Source organism: Pygocentrus nattereri, chromosome 20, assembly GCF_015220715.1.
Source record: "Pygocentrus nattereri isolate fPygNat1 chromosome 20, fPygNat1.pri, whole genome shotgun sequence".
Taxonomy (NCBI): domain Eukaryota; kingdom Metazoa; phylum Chordata; class Actinopteri; order Characiformes; family Serrasalmidae; genus Pygocentrus; species Pygocentrus nattereri.
The window spans coordinates 11,366,401-11,390,834 of record NC_051230.1 but is presented as its reverse complement, the minus strand read 5'-3'; the positions used below and the strand labels follow the sequence as shown (position 1 = coordinate 11,390,834).

The following is a 24,434-nucleotide window of genomic DNA, read 5'->3' as shown; positions in this document are numbered from 1 at the left end:
TGGGTGTGATACATAGCAGCCAATCAGAACATAGCATATTTACATAAATCAGTCTTAAAGGTACAGTTACAAAAATAGCCAGATTAATTATAAGGGATAAAGAGAAATTGTAAAGGCCTTTTTAATATTTTTAGTATATAAACCCACACAAAATTGTTAAAAGTGGGTGGGAAAAATACAAAGGAGAAAAATGTGGGATTAGGAGCCCTTTTAACAAATAAATTCTATAAACATTATCTTTCAGTAGTTGTTTGGCATTTAGCCTGCTGTGGTATTATTACATTTTTGAAAAGTAATTCAATAAACTCACCATATCATACCACTCTACAATTTGAGTTATTATATACATACACACACACACACACACACACACACACACACACACACACACACACATATATACATATTTAACATATAAATATAAGTTTATAAGTTTCATTTATAAGTCTATAAGCTTAACATATAGTGTCTGTAGCAAATGAAAGCAAAATGAAGTATCAAAAAGTGTTCACTACAATAGAAAAGGCCCTGTAAAATGTCCTAGTTTGTGAAGAATAACATTTTAACACTTTTTTACCCTTTTGAAATGAGAAAAGATGAAAGGATTAATACAATTAAAAGGCTCATTCACCATTACTATATTTAAAAGCTGGTTTCTCTATTGAGTGTTTTCAGGTTGTTCTGTACATTTGTCTATTTGTCTATGTGTGTCGTTCAATAAGGGCGTGAGAGGAGGGGGGCAAGGGTGATGAACTCCCCCTCCCACAACACGTGGTACTGGTGTCTACCCTTAACAACAACAAAAAAAACCACTCAGCCAATAACGAGGTGGCACTCGGGACAACCTTGTGCCGGACACCTTTAAAAGCGTGAGGAGGTGCTGCGCTGGCATTGGCTGTTTTTTCTGGAGGGTGTTATCCGAGGCCCGGGGAGGACTCGTGCACGTTCGTACGCTGCGTTAGCGCGAGCAGACTGAGCTGAACTTTCCTCGCTGCACTTCTGCGGCGGTGCTGCAGGAGGATTTAATGTCGCTGCTCCAGTTCAGTGCTGCACCTGCGCGCTGTCCGTGGTGCTGAAAGTGGACGATGACGAGGCTCCGGCTGCTGAGGGTCAGTCTGGAAAACTGAGGCTGAGTTCGCTCTCAATAGTCACTGAAAGATACCAAGTAGCCGGACCAGGGCTGTCCAGGAGTAACTGACTGTTTCCAGTGGAATCGTCTTCCTGTTTTGGGGGGTCTACTTTTTTAAATTTGAGAAGTGATTATAAACGAAATCAAACTTTTTTTTGTGCGATCGTTTGTATAAGAGTTTTGGTCAGAAGAAGAAATGACCGCACGAGGATAATACCGCCGTTCTCAGATCCACGCTCCGTCTAGACGTTCCCTCTCTGCTGGACACTCGGCTCTCCACCTCATGCACAAATGCTTGCTTGAGCGCGCGGCTTTCTCCCGCCTTGCTGCGTTCACCATGGACCTGCCCACGAACGGCTCGAGCTTTGGGATCGAGTCCCTGCTGTCCCGTAGGCCCGCGAGCCCCTGCATGTCCAGGGGCGGCGCTCTGCTGGTCGGCCCCTGCGGCTCTCCGGCCCCGAGCGCGCGCTCTGACCTGGACAGTGACTGCTCCTCGCCACCGTCCCCGCGCAGGGACTGCGTGGAGGAGGAGGAGGACGAGGAGGTGCAGAGACATGCGCGCGCGCTGGGGCTCGAGTCTCCCGGCCCTCAGGCGCGCACCGTCACCTCCTCCTTCTTAATCCGAGACATCCTGGCGGACTGCAAGCCTCTGGCGGCCTGCGCCCCGTACAGCAGCGCGCAGACAGCGCGAGACGCGGAGGACTACGCCGACAAAGTGCACAGCAACTCGTCCTCAGACAGCGAGTACAGAGGTGAGGCTTGTTTACAGAGCAGAACAACGTCACTGTGTTATTCTGTCTACTGCATAACCGCTCAGACAAACGGCTTCTTTACTGTTACAATTTACTATTACAGTTATTTTTATCATTACTACTACTAATAATAATGAATAAGAAATATGAATATACACACTATTACATATATGATATTGATTATGATTGTATATAGGTATATAGGCAAAGGCATTAACTAATTAAAATGCCTGGATAGTGATTGAAATGCGAGGCATTTTTTGCTTAATTCAAGTGTATTAAAGTATCTTTTACATCGTGTTTTAAGTGGATAAAAATGTTCTTATTCTACTAGAAACTTTTTTTAAATCGTCGATGACTGGAGCTGTATTTTGTATTTGTTATATATATAAAACCATAAAAACCATAACGTTTTAACAACTGCACCCCTTAAAAATATCAGCACGTTATTTAATAGTGTATTTTTAGATTTAAAAATGATGGTGTAGTTATTGTACATGTATTTATTATACAATTTATTGTGTATTTTTTCTCACTTCACATTAATAACTTAATAAATAAAGCATAATTCAGAGTCCATGTGTGGCTGGGTTTTAATGACACAAATATAAATGATTATTTAGTAACTAGAGCTAAAACATTTGTTGATCACTGATGTTGTATTAAATATAAAATAACAAACATAATTAAAATATGAAATAATAACATTATAATACAAAATCTAGAACTGTAAAGAGTTGTAATGTTGGGGTTTGGACTGCAGCTCCTCCACACTGCTGCTGCTGCTTCTCTGCGGCTTAACTAACTCTGTTGGTCAAATTCGAGCAGCAAGTTTCCCTCCTTAACATCCACAAATCAGAGCCCCGCTGAGCTCCGCGCTGATGTGGAGAAATCTGAGCTGGTCTGTCAGGAGCTTGATGTTGGTTTTCTGGCTCTGCTGTTGCAGTGAAGGACGAGGCTGAGAGGGAGATCTCCAGCAGTGGAGAAAGCCCCTCGTCCCGGCTGAAGAAGCCCCGAAAAGCGCGCACGGCCTTCACAGATCACCAGCTCGCCGAGCTCGAGCGCAGCTTCGCGCGCCAGAAGTACCTGAGCGTGCAGGACCGCATGGAGCTCGCGGCCTCTCTCAACCTGACCGACACGCAGGTCAAGACCTGGTACCAGAACCGGAGGTGAGGACACACACACACAAACACACAAGCACACACCTGAATGGTGGCCATAAAAGAACCGCTACTGGTTCTCTGAAGAAGCTTTCACTGACTTTCACTTAGAGAGGCCTGTTTGTAACGAGGTGTCTGAGGAACCTTTTTGAAGTTTGCAGAACCTCCACGCGATGTTCTTGGAAGAACACTTACATTAGTAAATAACCTTAACATTGTGTGAACGTCCATCAGGCCTTTACAAAGTTCCTCAAACTCACACTTACAAACACGGTTCTTTAGGGAACCAAATAATAATCTATGACATTGCTCAAAGAACCCATTGTGGAACATTTTAACTGTCTTTTTTTAATAAAGGCAACAGGGTTAAATGGACCCGCTCTGTGATGGTAAAAGGTTCTTTAAATAACATTTTTGAAAATGGTTCCATTCGCACTAAATACAATATTTCAGGTACAACATTAAATCCCCTTTTTATTTGCTAAGAGTGATGACTGTACACCGCTCAGAACACTTAACCCAACCCTGGGGAACCAAAGGCTAATGTGTCGAATCATTTGACTTGATTGTTATGTTTGAAATGCATATAACCTCCGTATATATGTTACATATAAACATACAGATCACAGGAATCACAATAAAGCTACTATCGTTATAGACATACATTTAAGTTTGTTTATATAGATAGACAGATAGATAGATAGATAGATAGATAGATAGATAGATAGATAGATAGATAGATAGATAGACAGACAGACAGATAGACAGATAGACAGATAGATAGATAGATAGATACGGAATGAAGGCTAATGTTAATTATAAATGTGCATATTTTGTACAAAAGTCCCCGAAACATTTTCATGTGTTTCATCTTTGAGGCCGCTTGGTTCCAAAGAAATGTCAACAACAACATAAACAAATAATCAGAACAAAACTACATTCAGCCTCATCGAGTTTACAGCATGTCTCACTTTCTTTGACCTGAACGGTAAATGCAGGAGGATCTTCCTCTCTGTCCGTTTGTTTCTGAAGCTCGTGAACAGCTGAGATTGTTATGAAACGGGTTGAAGCAGCGCTGGACGCTGGACGCTGGACGGGGGTTTAATAAACTTCACGTTTCTGTGCGTGAACACCGGCGCGAAAGAGCGGTTCTTGTGAGGAGTGTAGCGTAATCCTAAAAGCTTAATCACTGGGGTTAATTAAGGTTAACTGTGAAGCCGTGTTAGTTGTACCGGGTGAGGAGCAGAATAAATATTTTCTCTTCAGTGAATAAAGTTGGTGCTTTGTGTAAAAAGCCACAGGCTCGCGCAGTAGTATAAGCTCAGCTCACTGTGGGACATGAATAATAAATTACTGCATGGGATATTAATAATTAAGCCACCAAGCTGTAATTACACAATTGCTATGATGATGAATTATTTAGATGAAAACGGCTCTCTGCTGAGTGACAATTTGACGGATGAGTGTTCGGCGGCAGATTAACATGGGTTAACATACGACAAACAAAAAAACTCACTGCAAATGTTTCTAACCAGCTGAAAAAAGAGAACAACTCTAACAGGGCTCAAAGCAGAATGTATTCACTAATATGCAAAAATAAAGAGTTGACTGTGTAAAAGTATGCCCGTCTTTAAAAAGGCCTTAGTGCCTTATGTTACTTCTCTAAGGAGCGATAAATGAAAACAATAGTGTAAATACTATTTAAACTTCACGCTTGAAGCCTTGAAACATTTTTTCTGTGATATAAAAGTAATACGTGAACTAAAATATAAAAAATAAAGTTTGCTGTATAACAAAACAGCTTCATAGCATTTTCTTTCTTGCAACATATTTTTGTTATAATGAAATGAAGAGGAAAACAAATTGAATGGAGACTTATGCAAATAAAAAAACTCAATTTGTCCACATTATTTTGTTAAAAAGTATTTTAAAAATGTGTGAAATCATCACTGACGGTCTCTGTTTTTCTCTGATCGTGTTCAGGACGAAGTGGAAGCGGCAGACGGCTGTTGGTCTGGAGCTTCTTGCTGAAGCGGGTAATTACTCAGCTCTCCAGCGAATGTTCCCGTCTCCCTATTTTTACCCCCAGAGCCTCGTGTCCAGCCTGGACCCCGGAGCTGGACTCTATTTGTACCGGGGTCCCTCTGCGCCCCCGCCGCCGATTCAGCGGCCGCTCGTGCCGAGGATCCTACTGCCCGGGCTGCAGGGAGGCGGCGGCGAGCCTTTGGCTTCGCTGCACGGGACCTTAGCTCGGCCCACCCCGCAGCGATGAAGCGAAACACTGGCTGCGGAGACGCGGTGCATTTTTTCCCTCCTCCCACCCGTATTCGGACGGCCGCGACAAGCCCCGCCCATCCCGCGCCGCAGTTGGCTAGTAGTTCATATTTACAAGCACTCCGGCGTTCTAGAACGCTTCGCTTAGTCAGACGGGGCATTCTGATTGGCTGTCCCGTCGTAGTACTGAAGACTTAGCCAATCCTGTTGAGCGAAGCTGGAGGGGGGCGGGGTTTGACGGAATATGGGCGGGGAAAAAAATCACACCGCTCTCCAGCTCGTACCTGCTCAGGAATGATAAAGGCGCGCGCTCGGGTGGGCCACAGGACACTGTAACGCCTTCCCTCGTTACTTAGCAACGCAGAACTTTCCACGTCACTTAGCAACAAGACAAGGATGATAAGTATCTGTTATTTATTTTTTGTTTTTTTTAAACATATATAAATAATCTAACGGAGAAAATTCACTCGCAAAGTTTGTAAAAAGTTCCTCCAGATACGAGACCTGATCAAATAAACCAAAAGATTTACTGCAGATTTCAATAGTGGGTTAAGTGTCAACCAAATAATGTGAACGATTAGTAATAAATGAAATGGAAATATAGGCACATTAATATGTAATAATAATAATAATAACAACAACAACAATAATAGGGTCAATAAAGAATGAAAACGAATTGTGTATATTGTAATAATAATAATAATTATTATTATTATTACTATTAACAATATTATTTCTTTCTAAATTATTTCGTCTGGGACCACTGGACGCAAAGATCTGTACAGGCTGCATTATGATTTGTAAGAGGCCCACACGTTAAACCCTGTTTGTCACAGTTGTGTTGTGGTTCTGTAGTTTATAAATGGTTTTGTTGACGCCAAAATACTTTTTTAAATAAAGATTGTAAATAAAGTTCTATTGAAAATGTTATTCGAGTGTTCATATTTTTCACTGTAAGGTGGGGAAAAAGGGGAGGCTTGAAGTTTATTTATACAGACAATTTGTATTTATTATTTATTTATTTTTATGTATTCATTTATTTCCAGTAAAACATCCGCCTCACGCCATGAATATTTAACGTAATCAGGGCGCTTAAACTAAATACTCACTATTGTTTGTTAAGCTGCATATTAAGACAAACAGAATCTCCTTATTGAGATCATTTTAGACTCATGTTTACGATTTTGTGTCAGACAAACGGAACCAGAGAGGGTTCTTTTGGAGCGGCGGGTACCGTTCTGGTGGGCCAAATCAAACGTCCTCACTGGCCAACTTTGGTCTAAGTAAAGTTTTCTCTTCCTAGAACCTTGTCCAAGCCAAGAACCATTTACTATTGACTGTGCAGTTTAATAAGAATAACCGCTCAGATCGAAGAACCACTGAGCTCACACCTCCCCTTCCTCACCCAGCGCACTGACCTCATCAGCAGACTGCTCGGTCATGAAGTCCAACATTTGCGTCTCGTTTCTTTAAGTGCTGTGAGCGTGTCCGGCTCTGCAGATGGATGCTGAGGGCCAGCTGGTCACTGCGCCCCGCCAGAGCCACACATAACCACACTGCAGCCAACAAAGGCCTGCGAGAGAGCGCTTAAGAAGGGGACAAAAAGAGTTAAATGGCCGTCCATAATGAAGGAAGTAAATAAATTAGTGAGATCATCTGGTCACCTGGTGCAGAGCTCGCTGTGCACATGGCCTGCCGGGCTTCCACGGAGGAGACTGGCTCATTATAAAAAGTCCTCTCAGCAGCGTGGACGAAGAGCAGGAATGCAGTCAGAGACTGTAGACAAGCATGTTTACCTCGAGGAACACGCGCGTCCTTTTGATTATTTATAGGAAAATGCATCTGTACCAGAGCATAGGAGCACTAAGGTAAAGGTAACAAATCATGCTTTCATTTCTAGATAATGGGCTTTTATTTAGCATGACCATTAATGCACAATATCTAGAAATAAACCTTTTAAAAAATAAAGATCCTAAATATTCATGCAACACATTTACATCTTCGGTCCAAACACAGCCAAGGTAAGTGGATATTTATTTATAGCTGTTTTCACAGCTACTAAAAATCATGGTTTGGTACATTTAATTTTTAGAAATATAATGCTTACATTTGTCTCAAAGTTTTCATATCCGATCTCCAAGTACAAACACGAAGGTAAATAGCTGTTAATTTTTTCAAAACATACCAACAAATCAAGCACTACTAGAAAAACAGCGTTCATTTATTTCTAGGAAAGTTTTTGTCTTTGACTGTCCAAGCAAAACATTGAAACACAGCTGTTTGTTTATATTTTGTTTATATTTGTTTAGTATCCAACAACTCAGCAAATTTCTTTGAGAAAAATAACTTTCTAGAGCAATATGTGCTTCTCATACCTGATAATCCAAACACAAACACTGTGGAAAACAGTTGTTTATTCATATTTTGTCAAAGATCATATCTACAATGAATTATTCCACTTATTAACACATATAGTAATGAAAAACAAACAATAATTCTTTTAAGTCCAAAACCAACCAAGACATTCCACACAGCCTTAAAACTTCACCAGCGCCCCTGTACTGCGCACAGCTGAAGTAGTTTTGGGGCAGCGCAGCTGCCCAGTCGTGGTGCAGCTCAAGCAAAAACGTCTCGCATTAGGCTTAAACACCTGCGACTGGACCCGGCCTTTACTGCAGCACTGCTCCACTGGCCTGCATTGCTAAAATGGTCAGCAGTGTTCTCTTCTACTGCTCCATCACATCCTTCCCCTCTGTGTTTTCCATGTTTGTTTTCTTCTTTTTCCTCTTCTTTTTGGACTTGGACTCCCCATCTAATCCACTGCTGTACTCTGAGCGGATCAGGCTGGCCACTCGCTCTCTGGACGTGAGCTTTTTGAGGGGTCTGAAACAGATAAGCAGTGTGTAAGTATACTGTGTAAATAAATATACAATTGTATTAATATGACAAATGCTTTCAAACTTTTATCTGTTCACTCTACAAACTGCTGTAAACCCCTGAAATCACAAAATTGAAATCACAGTGGAGCTTAGCGACCTGGTTAGTTCATGTCACAGGTCATATTAGGCACAAATTTGTACATTTATTGAGTCCAAACGCTTTTATTTATCAAATACCAAGTCATCATACAGAGACTTCTTCACCAGAGTATACATTTTTCAGGCTTTAAGTCTAAGAACCTCAGTTAATTTCTGCCAAGATATGTACTGATTAATAGACTGTCACCCTATTATAAAGTAGGTATGTAAGGTATGACAAAATAAGGCCACAATATTTGATATGTTTACGATACACAATCAGATAAACATATGAGCATTTCCTTTTTCAGGGATTTGATAAATTGAAATGGAGACAATGTACCAGCAAAAAAGTGGCAAAAAAATACACAGAGATCGAGAGAGATCGAGAGATCGAGAGAGAGACAGAGAGAGAGACAGAGACAGAGATCGAGAGAGATCGAGAGATCGAGAGATCGAGAGAGAGAGAGAGAGAGAGAGAGAGAGAGAGAGAGAGAGAGAGAGAGGATATAGAGGATATATAAATTCATGCAGTTGTTCAGTATTGTAACAATTTCAATATTGCATGTAATTTATCATGATAAGAATAAAATGCCACCATATTGCCCACCCACAGACTGATTTATGATACAGATCTGAAACCATGGCCAACATATTTGAACATATTTGATAATATACTGTCAAGCTTTGAATTTTGACAAAATGAACATGTGCACTTCTGCAAAGAAGCAGAAAAAGATGATCAATCAAGAAAAGACCAAAAATACTTGGTGTGTAGAGCACCACGAGTGGACCGAGAGTCATCCAAAGCTTCCCAGCAATTCTGAAGCAGCGGACAAGGACACATTCATGCATGTGAGGGTGGCTAAGTGGACCAAGCTGCTGCGAGAAATTCCCACTGTTGTCGATAAGAGGCGTGTATGCAGCAGCAGGGGCTGATGTAAAACCTGCCTCTGTTTATCTAATCAATAACTCTGCAGCCTGGAGCTGTGCTCTGTCCCTCTGGGGTGGCTTGGGGACGGAACACACACACACACACGCCCACCACATGTACACATACATATACACACTACCCTGAGGGCTTGGAGGAGGTATGACATTGCAGGTATTGATCTTTTGTAGGTCCCTGAGCACTCCACAGGGACCCCTACATGAAAAGCTTTGGATATACAGGCAGGTGTAATTGATATACTGCACACATTATGTGATCATAGGGATGTTGAATGCCAATCAATGGCAGAAAGAATAAATGTACTTTTCTACTGTATTTAAGCAGCTTTTTAAATGTGTCTAAACTGTTAGAAGTACTAATTTAATTTTCTAAGCTACGAAAATGTAATTAAGCAATTACAAATTTTATTGTATAGTAAAGTTACAAAATGAATTGTATTTATTTTTACATTCTGTATCAGCCTAACAGATAACCATCAAATGCTGCCTAAATTGTATGAATTTATACCTGGCTTATTATATATTGCTGATTACTTGATGCTTGTTTGGAGATCTATTAGGTTAAAGTTTTCCCATCCAGGGGTCGCAGTATTACAACAAAGTATTTCTTGCTCACACAGCTACCTGTAAGCTTAGTTTATCTAACGCTGGTTGCTTTTTTACTGTTATAAATTACTTTGCTCTCTACAGATTTAGGTTTTATGATCTCTTTTTTTTCTTTGGCGCGACTCCTCACGTTTCACATGATTGGCTGTTGGTCATAAACTGCATGTGGTTAATCACAACTCAAAAGTCTATGTTAAAGCTGCCTTGTCAGAGCCCAGATCCACAGTCTTGTTGTCCAACTACAACCTAAAAGAAATGGGGGAAAATACTTAAAGCAGCACTATGTGAGAATTGTTTTCCTTTTGCTCTTGTGGTCCCCCTACATTTGTAGAATGTATTTCACTTTTACACCACTGTTGCAAAAACAAATCACACTCTGAGCACCTGCTCATGTATATATGCATTTGTTGACGAGCTGAAGGAGACAGAATTCAAATCCATTTTGCACGCACCTGCATCACGCAGGAATATGGATGCTACAAGATTACACTCATGATTTCTATGTTTCTATGTGTAAACAACTGAAGTCATGTGGGTAACCTGTAGAGTCCATATGCCTGTGTGACGTATTTAAAGGGGAGCCTGGATTCTGCTAGTGAGAGAAATCAGAAGAGACTGAACTATGTTGGCTTTCAAGGGAGAGTAATATTACAAGATTTTATGGACTGAGTAAGGTAGTACATGTTTCATCTTAATCACTCTGGAACAGTGTGCATCTTTGTTTGGATCTTAGATATCCATTCCTACTAGAGCCGGAGAAATGGTAGCAGTGATGGCAGCAATCATGAAGACCTGTTTAGTTCACATATTGACTGCACAGATATTTATTTCTTTTTTTAAAGGAATTACTTTTTTTTTTGCAGGAATGCATCCGGTTTGTACTTTGCATCAGTGAAACCATGGAGATCAATGGTATCCATGACAAGTGATTTGGGTGAAAAGAGGTGAAAAGTCGCTGCCAGTATGAATGCAGGGTTTTACACAACCTGACATCACTGGCTTAAGCAAGGCTGTAGGATACATATTTCATTCCTGATCCATGACTGCAATAATGTGAAGTTACCATTCAGTTGTTTTGCTGTATGATGCACAGCAGGCAATAAAGGTGTTAAGGTCTTTGTTTTTAACTGTACCGAGCTGCTGTTTTTTATAGCCATCTGACAGAGAGGGGAGAAAGTCTGATAGTGGCCACTAGGGGTGGGAATCTTTAGTCACCTCCGGATTCGACTGTGATTCAGAGGGCTGTGATGTGATCATAAAACGATTATCAATTCATCTTGATGCATCTTATTTTCTATACAGGATTTCTATTTTCTTAATGTCTGAAGCCTTGGTAGTTTTAAAGTAAAGTATTTGTAATGATCCATAATGGATTTACTTCCAACATCTTTTATTAATGAGTCAAATGGAAGTGATGTGGCAAGTGAACTTGAAGGCTCTCATTTACTGCTTTTGTTTGGAGCAAATGAGATGCTGCTGCCACTCGTCTGTGATAAAATGCGCTCTTACGGTAAAATAAGACCCAGTGATAATGTATGTCCACGCAGCACGTTACAGCCATCCGGCACGTTTTCTTTAGTGATTTTACAACTTCGGGTTTGGTCTTGTTGTAGAGTGGGGGATTGCTGTGTCAGTAAAACATTTGAGACCGGACGATGAATCACCAAATTGTGCAGCATGGCGCTAAAGCCCTGGATCTTAATGACTGAGAACTGCCGTGCAGACTACAGGTCACATAGCAACGAAGTCTCCCCGAGTGAGTAGCTACGAAAAGGCAAAAAGACTAAGACGAACATTTAGAGATGAATGGACTTATTCGCATATATAAGCAAATATAAATTTCTGGTATGTTAAATCTGCAGCGAGAGACTGTCACTCTCTCTAAAAAGTTGCAAAGATAAAGTCGCTTCTCGTTCAAATTTTCCCATTCCAGCAGTTACATTTGGCGCCTCCTGCAGAATTTAAGGTGGAACGGGAACATTTGAACAAGAAGCTGCGAATGAGAAGCGACTTCAGCTTCGTGAAACAGCCGAACGTTGAGAGACATTTTACAAGAAACTGTTCTAGTTCTGAATAAATGTTTCCTGAAGAAGATGGGAGGGAAGCAGCTATAGCTAAGCTTAAAGCAGAGCAAAGTAAGTCCGTGTTTTCATTTATATTTTTAGCTTATACTAGGACATCAGCACATACTGAGACATACTGGACATTAAATGTTGTTGCTGCCAAGGTGGTTTGACTGTAGAAAAGACAAAATGGCTCTTCTGAACATTTGGGTTGTGACTTTTGACCTAAACTAGCTTTAATGCAGAGCCGGTCGGATTTCACTTCCAAGTTCCGCCTTTTACATTCCGTCAACATTACATTATAAATTAACTATTTAGAAAATTGACTGACATTTTGAATCGATTCAGATTCGTTCACGTCTGCATAGCGATGCATCTAAGAATCAAGCTTTTCCCGCACCCCTAGTGGCCACCTTAGCATTAACATTAGAAAAAAATTCCCTTTAATGCTTCCTAACTATAGACTTGCAATGCAAGTCTTGGTATACATTCAGGTGACTCGTGTGTTTTCCCTGGAAATTATGAATGTATAAGGGGAGACTGTAGCTCCCCCTCCAATACTCCCCCTCAAATTAAATTTTACGATATTGAAAATAAGGGAAAATAAGGCCGGCATAATAGTGTGATAAAACACAAATAAGGATTTATTGCGGTGACAGCCAATGGGCTTTTCTTTCAACAAAACAAGATTGTACACAACATTAACTTTTCATTTCACATTTCATTTCACAAATTAAATTTTTAATAAAATATCTCTTCTTCTACATACAAACGGACTAGGTATTGACTGTAAAATATAAAGCCACAACATGTTTTTTATCTTGGACCATAACTCACTTTCAGAATTCCTTTGGGAACTTTCAACTTTTTTGTTCTTTATTTTTTAATATCTATTTAGCGCAGGCCATTAACCCTTGAATGACCAAAACCACAGGTAGGTCCAAATGTTTAATATATAGTTCTATAACTAAGAACTAACTTGGAAAGTTAGTTTGCACTAATCAACAGAGTTCACTGAAGCAAATACATAAAGTTACTGAGGCCAAACAGTCTTACGTGTAGAATATTTTAAATGACATCATAAGATGTAACTGGCTGACTAGTGTCATCCATACATTACACTAAATCTATTCTACACTTTGTAACCCAATTTTTTATATCCCATCATTTATCCTGTCCACTCTTCCTGCAGCTTAGTGTTTGAGTGGGATCCATAAAAGCCAAACGTGTTTGAAACATATTTGTCCAGACTATTCAGAATGGCTTGAGCTGTATCTAAATTACAAGGTATTAATAAAAACAATAAGGATTAAATGCATTATTTTGTGTTGTTAACCAAAATGAATAACATTTGTGTTCATTGCTCAAAGAACATTTTTGGGGGCATTTTAAATGTAGTACATTTTGTTACAGCCATATGAGTTTCATCAAAATGTATTTAATAATTCACATACCATTATATATTTTCATGCGTGTGAATGCAGTATCCGATTTTCTCTGTCCAGTCAGACCAATATTAGCTCCATGTTCCAACCAGCCGAAAGAAGAAGAGATATATATATCTTCTTCTTTCGGCTGCTCCCTTTAGGGGTCGCCACAGCGGATCATCTGCCTCCATCTTGCCCTATCCACTGCCTCCTCTACTTTTACACCAACCATCTCCATGTCCACCTTCACTACATCCATAAACCTTCTCTGAGGTCTACCTCTTCTCCTTCTACCTGGCAGCTCCATCTCCAACATTCTTTGACCAATATATCCACTATTCCTCCTCAACAAAAGTCCAAACCATCTCAACCTGGTCTCTCTGGCTTTATCTCCAAACTGCTCCTCCTTCACTTTCCCTCTGATCTGCTCATTTCTAATCTTGTCCATCCTCGTCACTCCCAACGTAAAATCTCAGCATCGTCATCTCCGCCACCTCCAGCTTAGCCTCCTGTCTTTTAGACAGAGCCATATATGTGTGTGTGTGTGTGTGTGTGTGTGTATGTATATATATATATATATATATATATATATATATATATATATATATATATATATATATATATATATATATATATATATATATATATATATATATATATACACATACATACATACACACACACACACACACACACACACACACACACACACACACACACATACACACACACACACACACACACACACACACACACACACACAGTCAGTGAAATGAACTCCTTTGCAGCCTCTTAATCAAGCTCTCTTTCACACAGCATGTGGATTTTGGTTTTGATTTTGTTAATCCGCTACTTGATGATTTGCACAGCATACAGTGCTGAATAACTGATATTGCCATCAATCCATCTCCCCAATAGAATCTCCTGTTCACGTGCATGTGCATCATGCAATCACATGGAGGCTACACAACAATTTTGCAATTTGTCTTGATTCCGTATGAAAGTAGCACATGCAGTGTGCTTTGCTTGTACTTTAGACTGGATGTACTTAAGTAATACAAAATTTCACGGCATGGCAGTAGCTGAAAATACCTTTGAGCAGGAGAGACATCAGTACAGCTTGCCCTTTAGAAGTTTTTTGAACAACAGGGTCACAGATGTAGAGCTACAGATGTGGAGGCACTGCTTGCAAGCAGCTGGGCTTCAGATGTTTCAAGAGGTCAAAGTATGAAAAATACATAACTCTGACACTAATAATAAGTGCATGGTCAAAGAAGATGAATAATCAAATTAGAGGAATTCATTAATAATTATGCTCATAGTTAGACGACTGACCACACAGATTAATCGCGGCCCTGTGTTAGAAATTAAAACCATTATCATCCCTACAATGTAGAAAAATCACTAAAACAGTTAGAACGTGCATACATAAAACACTCAAGTTAGTAACTCTGAGGTCCCAGAGGAAAACCAAGACAAAGTCTGAAGACATTTGGGCCAGAGTAAAAGTTAAGCCAAAATTCTCTGTGCAAACATTGCTGCCTAATTACACTAACAACCGTCAGTCAAAGCTGCTTAAAATAAATGACCTCAAACAGGTGTGCACACTCCTTATGTTATGAATATCAACCAGCACACAGAAAAACGTCTAACCTCACAGCAGAGCTGGAGAGTATTTTTGGTGTGTTCTTAGTGATAATTGTCACACTCCTGAGCTCCAGAGGACTTTGTTGTTACGGAGCATGTTTGTATGTGTTTGCATGTAGTGGTGTGATACAGCTCATTAGAGAAGTCTTGTCTGGACATGGGCAGTGTATGCCACAGCCTGCTGTAATGAAGTCTCCACTGACAGGGCGGCCAGTCCCTATGAACACAACACAACTATATACACAGGAGACTGCAGATGGTCACTATTATCGGCCCAAAGTCCTCAATCAAGTTATGCAGACATGATCCGTGTACAAGACAACAGCACTGGTGTTAAATATGAGGCACTGACAATTCATATAGCATGGATGTAAAAAAAAAAAACAACAAAAAAACACATTCTGTTTTTTGCCGTACGAGAAAAAGAGCTAGAAATGTGACAGAAGTAACTGTTTAAACAACAGGCCCATAACAAACTGTCAAAACCCAAGATCTTACAAATAATTTAAATGAAAATGAGAAATGCTGTTTGCCTTCTTAGTCAACACAGGTTAAAACAGCTGGAGCAGAAGCAAACCAGCAGTAAAACACTGGCTATGTGGAACTATTTCACAGACTCAACAAGAAACAATAGAAAATCGTTTATTAATCACTTTTAATGTTGTAATATTCGATAGATTAGGCTAGAGACCATAAACAACGGTCTCCCTCTCGTCTCAGTATCAACCATTTTTGGATTCAGTCTTGTCTTTGCCTCGGGGTAACGTGAACTAGGAATTGTTAAGACCGGCCGAGTGGAATGCCTTCTTCATCTGAGGTAACTGGAAAACTAGAATAAACAGAATAAAATAGTTCTTTCTGTGCATTAGGGGATCCCAAACCTTTGCAACTCACGGCTCACACAAACGACCACAAAAGCTTCCACGGATTTAAGCCATTGGTTTTTTTCCGACTCACCTAACGAGAAGGCTGATTTGGCAGCTTTCGTGTGCTGGATGTCAGGCTGAAGAGAGGAAAGCTGCAAACAGAGTTCTGGCTCAGTTCATCAGGTTTAGATACATATTCACTATTTTTTGTCTCCAAGTGGAAATTGTTGGGTTTCGAAGCTTCATTTGAGAAGACCCCTGAGCAAATAGCCTGTTACTCAAGCGGCGGTTACTCGTTTTCAGTTCCCACAGATGAGTAGCTCTCCTACATATTCACTGCTGTATTCTCTTTGTTTTTATTTGTGCTTGCTCTAAAAGTCAAAATGTTACCATTTTACCAAAACAATCAATAACTCAATAAATAATACATTTTTATTATCACAAATACTCAACAATATCCGTCATATTTAAATTGTTTATGGCTGAATGTTTGTATTGTAATGAATTTCATCACTAAAACAGGCTGAAAACCACTGTGGAATAGGTTTAAACAAAATCTGTTTGTTGAGAATCTAATTTGAGCATAACTGAATAGTTTGTTGATGTTCATTGGTTCCAAAGTTCTATAGTTCAAACATCCACTGAGGGCAGATCATAAAATGTTATGATTACTTTGTTTTCATTTTATTAAAAAAAATGATGTAAATTAAGATTTGAAGTGTCCTGGTCTTGACACTGAGTTGGCTCTAGTGGTCCTGACCACAACATTAATCACTTTTAATGCCATGCATCATGAGAGGATACAACAGTACGTCCCACTTCACATGCAGAACTAAGCAAAACAGAAGCAGAAAAGAGCGCACTGGCTACCACACTAATGCCATCTGTATCCACAGTTTTTCAAATGACAAAAAAACAAAACGAAACAACATGACAGTGCCTAAGTGCAAATTACAACAGATAAGAATAGACTAATTAATTGCTTTGAGTGACCAACCGCTCTCTGTTGTCACAGTTCACAGCACATAATGTTGCCTACCGACTGTATTAATTTTGGCAAGTTTATTTCAACTTATATTTATTTACCTTAAGAATTTTTGGTTTGCAGTTTAAGTTTTCAGCTCAGTGTGTCGTGAATTTCAGTTTTGGTTCCAACCACAAATTTTTATTTTGGTGCATGGCTAGAGAGATGTAAATTGAGATGTCTAGAGATATATTCATCAGCTGTCAGCTGTGACAGTTGAGTAATACATTGCGAGAATCATCTGTTGTCTGGACATCAGTGTGTGTGTCTGTGTGTCTAAATGAATGCTTGGGGGTCTGACCCTCAGGGACAGAAATCCATTGTCCTGCTCCATGGGCTCCCTTCACAGGTCTTGCTACAGGTCACCCGGCCAATTACCAGTTACACACACACACGCAGAGCAAACAAAGACAGGGAGGAGTATCAACATCTCAGTGAATAAACTCCAGGTTTATAAAGTTTTACTACACAAGCACCATCGTCTACATTACAAAAACAATGATGCTGTCGAAACAAAACTCAAACAAAATCTTAAAAATAATATCTTTACAAGAGAACGAAACACAAATGCTGTTAACTAATGATGCACAACTAAAGGGTCTCACAAACTGTTGGGAGTGGACTTTACACACACAAGAAATATCAATATCATGATTAATAACACTTTTTGCTTCTTATTTGTGAATTTTATGACATTAATGTGAGGCAGGTAAAACTTGCACTGTTTTTTGAATGCTGCTGCAACTATTCTGTTATGCTGTAACATAATATACATGAGTTACTGTGCTAAACTTGATGTTATACTGAACATCAGTACTTATTACAGCACTGACAAAAAATGACTAAAATCTGAGCTTGATCGTTTTGAGACATCTAAAGCTAGATAACACTAACCGTGAATTTCTTAGTCTGTCCTTATAAAAGAATTCAGAAAGTAATTCAAAAAGACGTGTTTTTATTCATGTTGACATATTACGTTTCTGTAATACCACCTACAAAAATTTACAAGATTTATCACATCAAAATGAAATCTTTCATATCATTTTAACACAGCACAGACATTTTAATGTATTTTCACAATTTAAACTTGACATGACAAAAAATTCTTAAAATAAAATTTCAAAAAGAGGAATTATCTAAACCTGTGTTGGTTAATTTCAGAATAGAACAAAGAATATAAAACTAACTGTGGTTTCTTCCCAATCTAAGGTTATTTTTAAGGGCTTAAAGTTGCGGGGTATCTTTGACACCACAAAGACAGAATAACCCAAAGCATAGCTACAGCTTTCAAATGCTATAAAAAATATAAATAGTTAAATAAGTTTAAAAAAAAAAAAACAGTAAAGCTTTTGTTATGACAGCAACAAAATAACTGCCAGCTACAAAATATTACAAACTTTTAACACTTTCTGGAGATTTGCAAGCTGAGCTTTAAAACAAAACCTACTGAGACAATCACAAAGCTCTGCCAACAGAGAGTGGGAATCCATGAGCACTGTAAAGTACAGACATTCTAAATACTACTGTATCTGAGTATTAACAAGAGACATGTGAAATGTCACATCTTTCCAGTTAAATTGCTTATGCCACAAACCTGGAGTTAAACAAGTTTAACATGCAATTTTACTTAACGATACTTGACGTTTTCTTTCTGTTGAAGAGCATAGAAAAGAAAGGCTTTCAAGGCTGGTTCTCAAACGCTCCACTAACACAAGAGAGGGGATGAAAGAGAGAGCGGAATAACAGGACCAAAAAGACCCAAGGCAGTGAGAGGGAAAACAAGAACTGTTCTTTCTGAAACATAGCCTAACACTGAGATAAGAGTTTACCATTTAAAATGACACTTTCTGAGACTAGTGGTCATGATTCACATATGTGCAGGTCAGCTACAAAACCCTGAACCATGCAAGAGACTGAAGAGAAGCTCTAACAGACACAGGTTTGTCAGTGTTTCCAAATTGTCAGGACCCCCACTGAATTATGTACTACAGTAGCTCAGTAATGCTACACGTACACTGTAAAAAGGGGTTTGTCAGATCTACTTAAAATAAATAAATAAATAAATAACTTCATGTGGTAACAAGAATTTGAACTAGTTTTATTCAACTTAAAAAAAAAAAAAAACGATTGAAAGAATCATTCATTCAACGTACTTAATCAGTTTGAATTTTAATTTACTTATCAAGTGAATTTTTTTTTTTTATTTAGGTTTTTAGGTAGAGCTGATGAGCCACTTTTAACAGTCTACAGTATAGGACAAACAACAATGACCACCCTTCATTTATTTAATTTCCAATCAAAATGGTCGCAAAGTACCACTAAGAAGAATTCCAGCCAAGTAAAAAAATAAACGTAAAATAGTTTTTGAAAACCTGGAGTTATATAATAAGACAAAAAAAGAAGAGTTTTTAACTACAGTACAAAGCCCGGTAGAGGACACATCTCAATGCTATGAGTCTGAAAGGATGTGTAGATGTCAAGAAGCCCTTAATGAGAAAATGTAATATGCCAAAATGCTCTAGAGCACTGAAACTGGACATCTGAGAAGTAAAGTTTTATAGACTGAGGAGAGAATGAGAAATAGAATCAAAAACAGAAAATGTAACTAACCTCTAAGACTGAACTTTGGAGGTGTGGAAAAATGTCCCAGCAGAAAATAAGACAAGTTGTAATAAAGACAAAGTGTGGACACAATAGATACTGAAAGATGTACTAATATGTTATGCTATCCAAAGTAAATAAGTTTCTCTAAGTGTCTTTCTTTACAGGAGAAGCCAAAAATGATTTTAACTTTTAATGTATGTTAACACTGACTCCTGTTGTGCTCAAATGACGTAGAAAAGTTAAAATTGACAAAAAATTGAGATGACATAGACGACATGTAGTTCCTGTGATGCTTTGGTGTAATTTTCTGTGAAAGACCTATTTTCTGTTTTTCTTTCCCTGATGATGAAAAATTAATAATTTGTTCTTAATGGCTTTTTAAATGGTAATTCAAACTGAAGGTTGGTCTCCAACCATTGCACAATACTGTACACTTTACCTCACTTTACCTCTTTTTTGCTTGATATCAAGTGAAAACAGCATGATTTCAGACAAGAATGTTGTGACTTCTACAAAACTGTTGTGTCCATCATTATGTAGGGTTAGGGTTAACCCCAACTGATCACTTCTGGTCACCACAAAGTTCTAAAAACAAACACAAGCCGCTTTATCCACATGCCATTGCCTTGCTAGAGTGAGATATAATGCACCCTGCAGAGAAGACTGACCACACACATGTGCACGCACACTCCGGGACCAGTCTGGACGTAGCCCAGCTAACCAGACTCAGGTTGCAGCTTGTATGTTATGGATCCTGTGGGAGGCCATTCTGATGACCACTAATGACCCTGCAGCGTCCAGCAGTGGCCAAATCTCACGGCTTCTGCCTAGCAACCATGCTGCAATGTCCACGCACAACAGATCGGGATACATCTGCCCATTAGCCTTCATCTTTATGCACCACCTGCACTCTGAAATGACCTCCTTCCTCTGACCAAGCCAAGCTCAAGACACATTTATTCTCCATGAACCTAATTAATCCAAATTTTAGAATGTCTAGTCAGGGGTCTTGATCTAGCTAGATTCCAAAGTCCAGGTTTTTGCTGGTTTCAGATGGTCCTTATAAACTTGCAAACACGTGAATTAGTGATTTTTTCCACAAAGAAGATGAACATCTAACAAAGTTGTACATATTAGTGGTAAACTCATGCAAACGGTGATAGATGAAGCATTGCTAGCCAGCAATAATGTCCACGCTGTTACCAAATGCATAAACAATGCAACACTGCTGGCTATAAATGAACCAAACAACAACTTTGAAAACACCTAACAGCTCAGTCTTTCTGAACGGACATAACCTTTATGTACCTTTTAGCATAATTAGCTAAAAATCATAAAATATATTTATTCACCGTAGTCAGCAGAGTTAGCTTTGTTTAGAGTTAGATACTTGGCCTAGGGTGAAATAAATTTAAACTCTGTCTGATGTTGGAAATGTTAACCGATCTTCACTGAGAAAATCAACATAACATGAACACTGATCTTTGGTTTTCAAACATTTGCATACAACTATATTTCATGGTAATTTACATGGTTGCTTAATACTGTGATATCTTCAAACCATAATAACGGCTAGGTTATCACACCATGAAAATGTCATGAATATAGTCAAACTATAACAACTCTACAATTGGCAGTTGGTAATTTTATTACAAATACCCAACACAATATTCACCTTCTGACTAGGCATTGACTTAAATAAAGTTTAGACTTTAATTCATGGGTGAAAAAGAAGGAAAGTGTTTCAGTCAACAGATGAAAGTCAGTTTGGTCTTCTGTTTCAACAACAAAAAAGCTGGTGATGTGGAGTTAAGCTTTGGCCAAAAATACAATTTGACAAAGACGTCTGAATGTACCCTAAGTTAATTTCTTCCCAATAAACTAGCAATAGGTGTGTCTGCAAACACAGAGGTTGGCCAGAACCACACTGCTTATGCCAAAAAGCAGCTCCTACTGGCCCGCCGAGCGTTAAATGCAGGAGAAAGGAACGAGAGAAGTGTAATGTCTGCCAAAAAGAAGGCAGGGAAAGAACAGAGCAGGTAAAGGCCAGGACTTGACTACTCTTTTTTGACCTTCTGCGGCCCAAGGATGGGGAAAGATATGCAGCTGCCAAGCCTGCTTGTCTTCTGGCACAGAGCTCTGCTCCGTCTCTGAGGAACAAACGTGGCCAAAAGAAACTAACCGATGAAGTACATTCATTTTCTTAATCTTGTAGCGTTGAATAATTGAGAAAAAAAATCACTTGCAATAATGAAAATATAAAGTAATAATTTTGAAGAAGTAATTAACACATTAAAGACATCAAATATGATCATAAGGAGAGATGTCTAAATAATAAATGCTTGTTTAAAAAATGAAATCCACTAAAAAGGCAAAAACTGCAGGGTCTAATTAAAAAAAAACCTGATAAGGAAAATACAGACTGCATTTGCATGCAGACAGATGACGATGAGCAAAGTCAGTGAAAATCTTTCACAATAATTGGTTTAAAAAAAATCCATAAAAGTAAAACACAGCTTGTGCTGCTTTTAGAGCTTAATGGAATGTAATCTTAACTGAATATGCATATTAAGAAAATCTTTATCTTGCGCTTATGCTCAGACTACACAGCCAAGCCAAAATACAAATCCTGACACCATACCTCTTAACGTCTTTTCCTTTGCCCTTTTTCTTCTCCTTGCTGTTAGCTGTGGCAGCAGACAGGCCCTTGGGCGCGTCCCTTAGACCGAAGCTCTTGGCAGCATGACCCAGGTGTAGGTTACGGATGTGGAAGATGTGTTTGAGAGTGGAGGGGTACGCTGTATATGCTCTTACAAACGACTGCAGGGCTGGAGAACAGACAAAAGATAAACAAGACAGAATTCAGAGCAGATGAGTGGCGAGAGTTAAATGACCATAATGACCATAAAGATCTTGAAAGTAACACAAAAGAGTGAAACTGAACCGAAAAAGACCAACACTCTTTTGGTTAATTAGGACTTTAAGAGAATTTCTCAGCCCTTTTCCCATCATACTAATTTTAGATTTTGTCTATCTTGCATAGATTATATTTTAGGCCTCTCTTTTCCCAAACATAGATCATTATCCAGTTTAAATTTGGTTACACATCCAAAGCATTAATAGTCAACATGCAATAAATGATAAAAAAAAAACCCTGTCTCACTGCTGGAGCTGCTACCATAGTTTAGGAAATCTCTGTTCTTCCTATAAGAACATTTTTTAATTTTGTATATCTGAAAAAATGGCATGTTTACATACTGGTATATGTCTGCAGTGGTAAGATTTTATTTGCATGGAAAACTGCATGTTTGTATGTTCTTGACAAAGGCCCTGCAGGCCTGAAATCATTCTTACAAATCAGATACAGTTTACCCTGTCTTTTCACCGGTTAGTCTTTCAGACTTGAGCTAAACTGAGCTGAATCTGTGCATAACACCACTGCAAATTCCATTTAATATTCAGTATGGCCCTTGCTTGGCCTGAACACCAGCTCTGTATCTGTGCATAAAATCAGACTAAACCTACCTTTCTTAGCAGCCTGCACCGACTCTGCACTGCCATGGACATAGTTCTCAAAGTCTGTCTGTAAAACCGTGGCTCTCTCTCGCACCTCCTGCTCTTGTGCACCTGCAGATCTCTGACCAGACATACAAACACAAAAACAAGCTATAAAAAAAAAAAGACTTAAAATGAGATTAATTAATCATTTTGTCTGAAGCAGAAATGAGGCTATTCTCCTCATTCATAAGATTATTTTCTAAAACAATAGTCTTTGTTATACAAAAGCAGACATACTGTACATTAAGCAAGTACTTTTTAGAGAGGATCAAATTTAATTAAAGCTTTCCAATGCGGTGTACTAAGTAATAGTAATAAGGCATGGGTTAAACACACTGTATTTTGAGACACCTCCCCCTCAGTCCCCCGACCTCTGACCTCCCAGCTGACAAGTGCCCACAGGGGGTATTAGCAGAAGCAGCCAATTGGTAACGGCAGGGAAGAGGAAATTAAATGAGGATTAAGAGTGCCTGGGAGCTGGCCGAGGCCTTCTCTCACTATTGTGTTTGGGCCCTCATTGTGAAAGAGGTGGTGAACAGAGGAAGGCTTTTGAAACAGCACCATGTTACACTATTAATGTGCTATATATGCCTTATATGTCCAGAATTCAATTTAAATAATTCAAGCCAAATGTGTTGGGTTTGTTCCATAGAAAACCTGGCCAAGCAGATTTGCACACAGCCAAGAAGAGCAGCATGAGTTGCCAAGAGCTACAGGGAGTCAAAATTACCCTACTGTCCCATTTCCCTCTGCCTCTGAACCGCTCGTCCTGCTTCAGACTGGACAAGATGTCGTTCATCTTCATCTCATGGAGGCTGGAACACAGAGTGTAAAGGTCAGGCTGGCAGAACAGACTCAGAAATGGACTACATTCAACAGAAAATGCTCTAGTGAGAACTCACACTTTTTTGTAGCTGATGGTGAAATAATTATCTGATCATTTTACTTTTTTGCTGACAAATGATAATTAAAACATTTTCCCATTTAAGAAAAAAACAACTTCACACTATAAGCCATTTATGAAGTGAATCACTGATTAAATTTCCATAGCTGTGATACAGAAGGCAGAGCTCTGAATTTAAAAGCTTATGAAACAGCTTATCCTTTTTTATAAAGTCATCACAGACAAAAGACTTTTGAGTCTAATCAAGTCCTACAGAAGTTGGTTTTGCTGCTCCATCTTGCTCATCTTGTCACCTGCGTTTTGTCATATTTAATTAATTTTAATAATTTCTTTATTAATATGTATGTTTTGTTTCCATGTTTTTCAGTTTGAAATTCCTTGATTTTATTGTACAACACTTTGTTGTCTTTAAAAGTGCAATACAAATAAAAATGACTTGACTCTTATCCAGA

The 24,434-nt window shown here is 39.0% G+C and overlaps 2 protein-coding genes across 2 annotated transcripts in view; one reads left to right on the top strand and one right to left on the bottom strand.

Moving 5' to 3' along the window:
• The first annotated feature begins 540 nt into the window (after positions 1-540).
• Positions 541-6,215, top strand: barhl1a (BarH-like homeobox 1a). The gene is made up of 3 exons (XM_017690999.2): positions 541-1,881; positions 2,828-3,050; positions 5,025-6,215. The coding sequence occupies exons 1-3, from the start codon at positions 1,413-1,415 to the stop codon at positions 5,311-5,313; spliced, it is 981 nt and encodes a 326-aa protein (XP_017546488.1). The 5' UTR covers positions 541-1,412; the 3' UTR covers positions 5,314-6,215.
• A 1,494-nt stretch (positions 6,216-7,709) lies between these two features.
• The window catches only part of ddx31 (DEAD (Asp-Glu-Ala-Asp) box polypeptide 31), a 39,660-nt gene continuing 22,935 nt past the window's right edge, over positions 7,710-24,434 (bottom strand). Inside the window, exons 18-21 of the mRNA XM_017691198.2 lie at positions 23,809-23,893; positions 23,046-23,157; positions 22,162-22,348; positions 7,710-8,198 (exon numbers count right to left, since the gene is read on the bottom strand). Of these exons, the coding sequence (XP_017546687.1) occupies positions 8,042-8,198; positions 22,162-22,348; positions 23,046-23,157; positions 23,809-23,893 (541 nt within the window). The 3' untranslated portion in view covers positions 7,710-8,041. The remainder of the gene's footprint in view (positions 8,199-22,161; positions 22,349-23,045; positions 23,158-23,808; positions 23,894-24,434) is intronic.

Coding starts and splice junctions, on each gene's coding strand:
- barhl1a (XM_017690999.2), top strand. CDS start 1,413: ATGCACAAATGCTTGCTTGAGCGCGCGGCTTTCTCCCGCCTTGCTGCG. Junction 1,882..2,827: donor CTCAGACAGCGAGTACAGAG/GTGAGGCTTGTT, acceptor CTGCTGTTGCAG/TGAAGGACGAGGCTGAGAGG. Junction 3,051..5,024: donor ACCTGGTACCAGAACCGGAG/GTGAGGACACAC, acceptor GATCGTGTTCAG/GACGAAGTGGAAGCGGCAGA.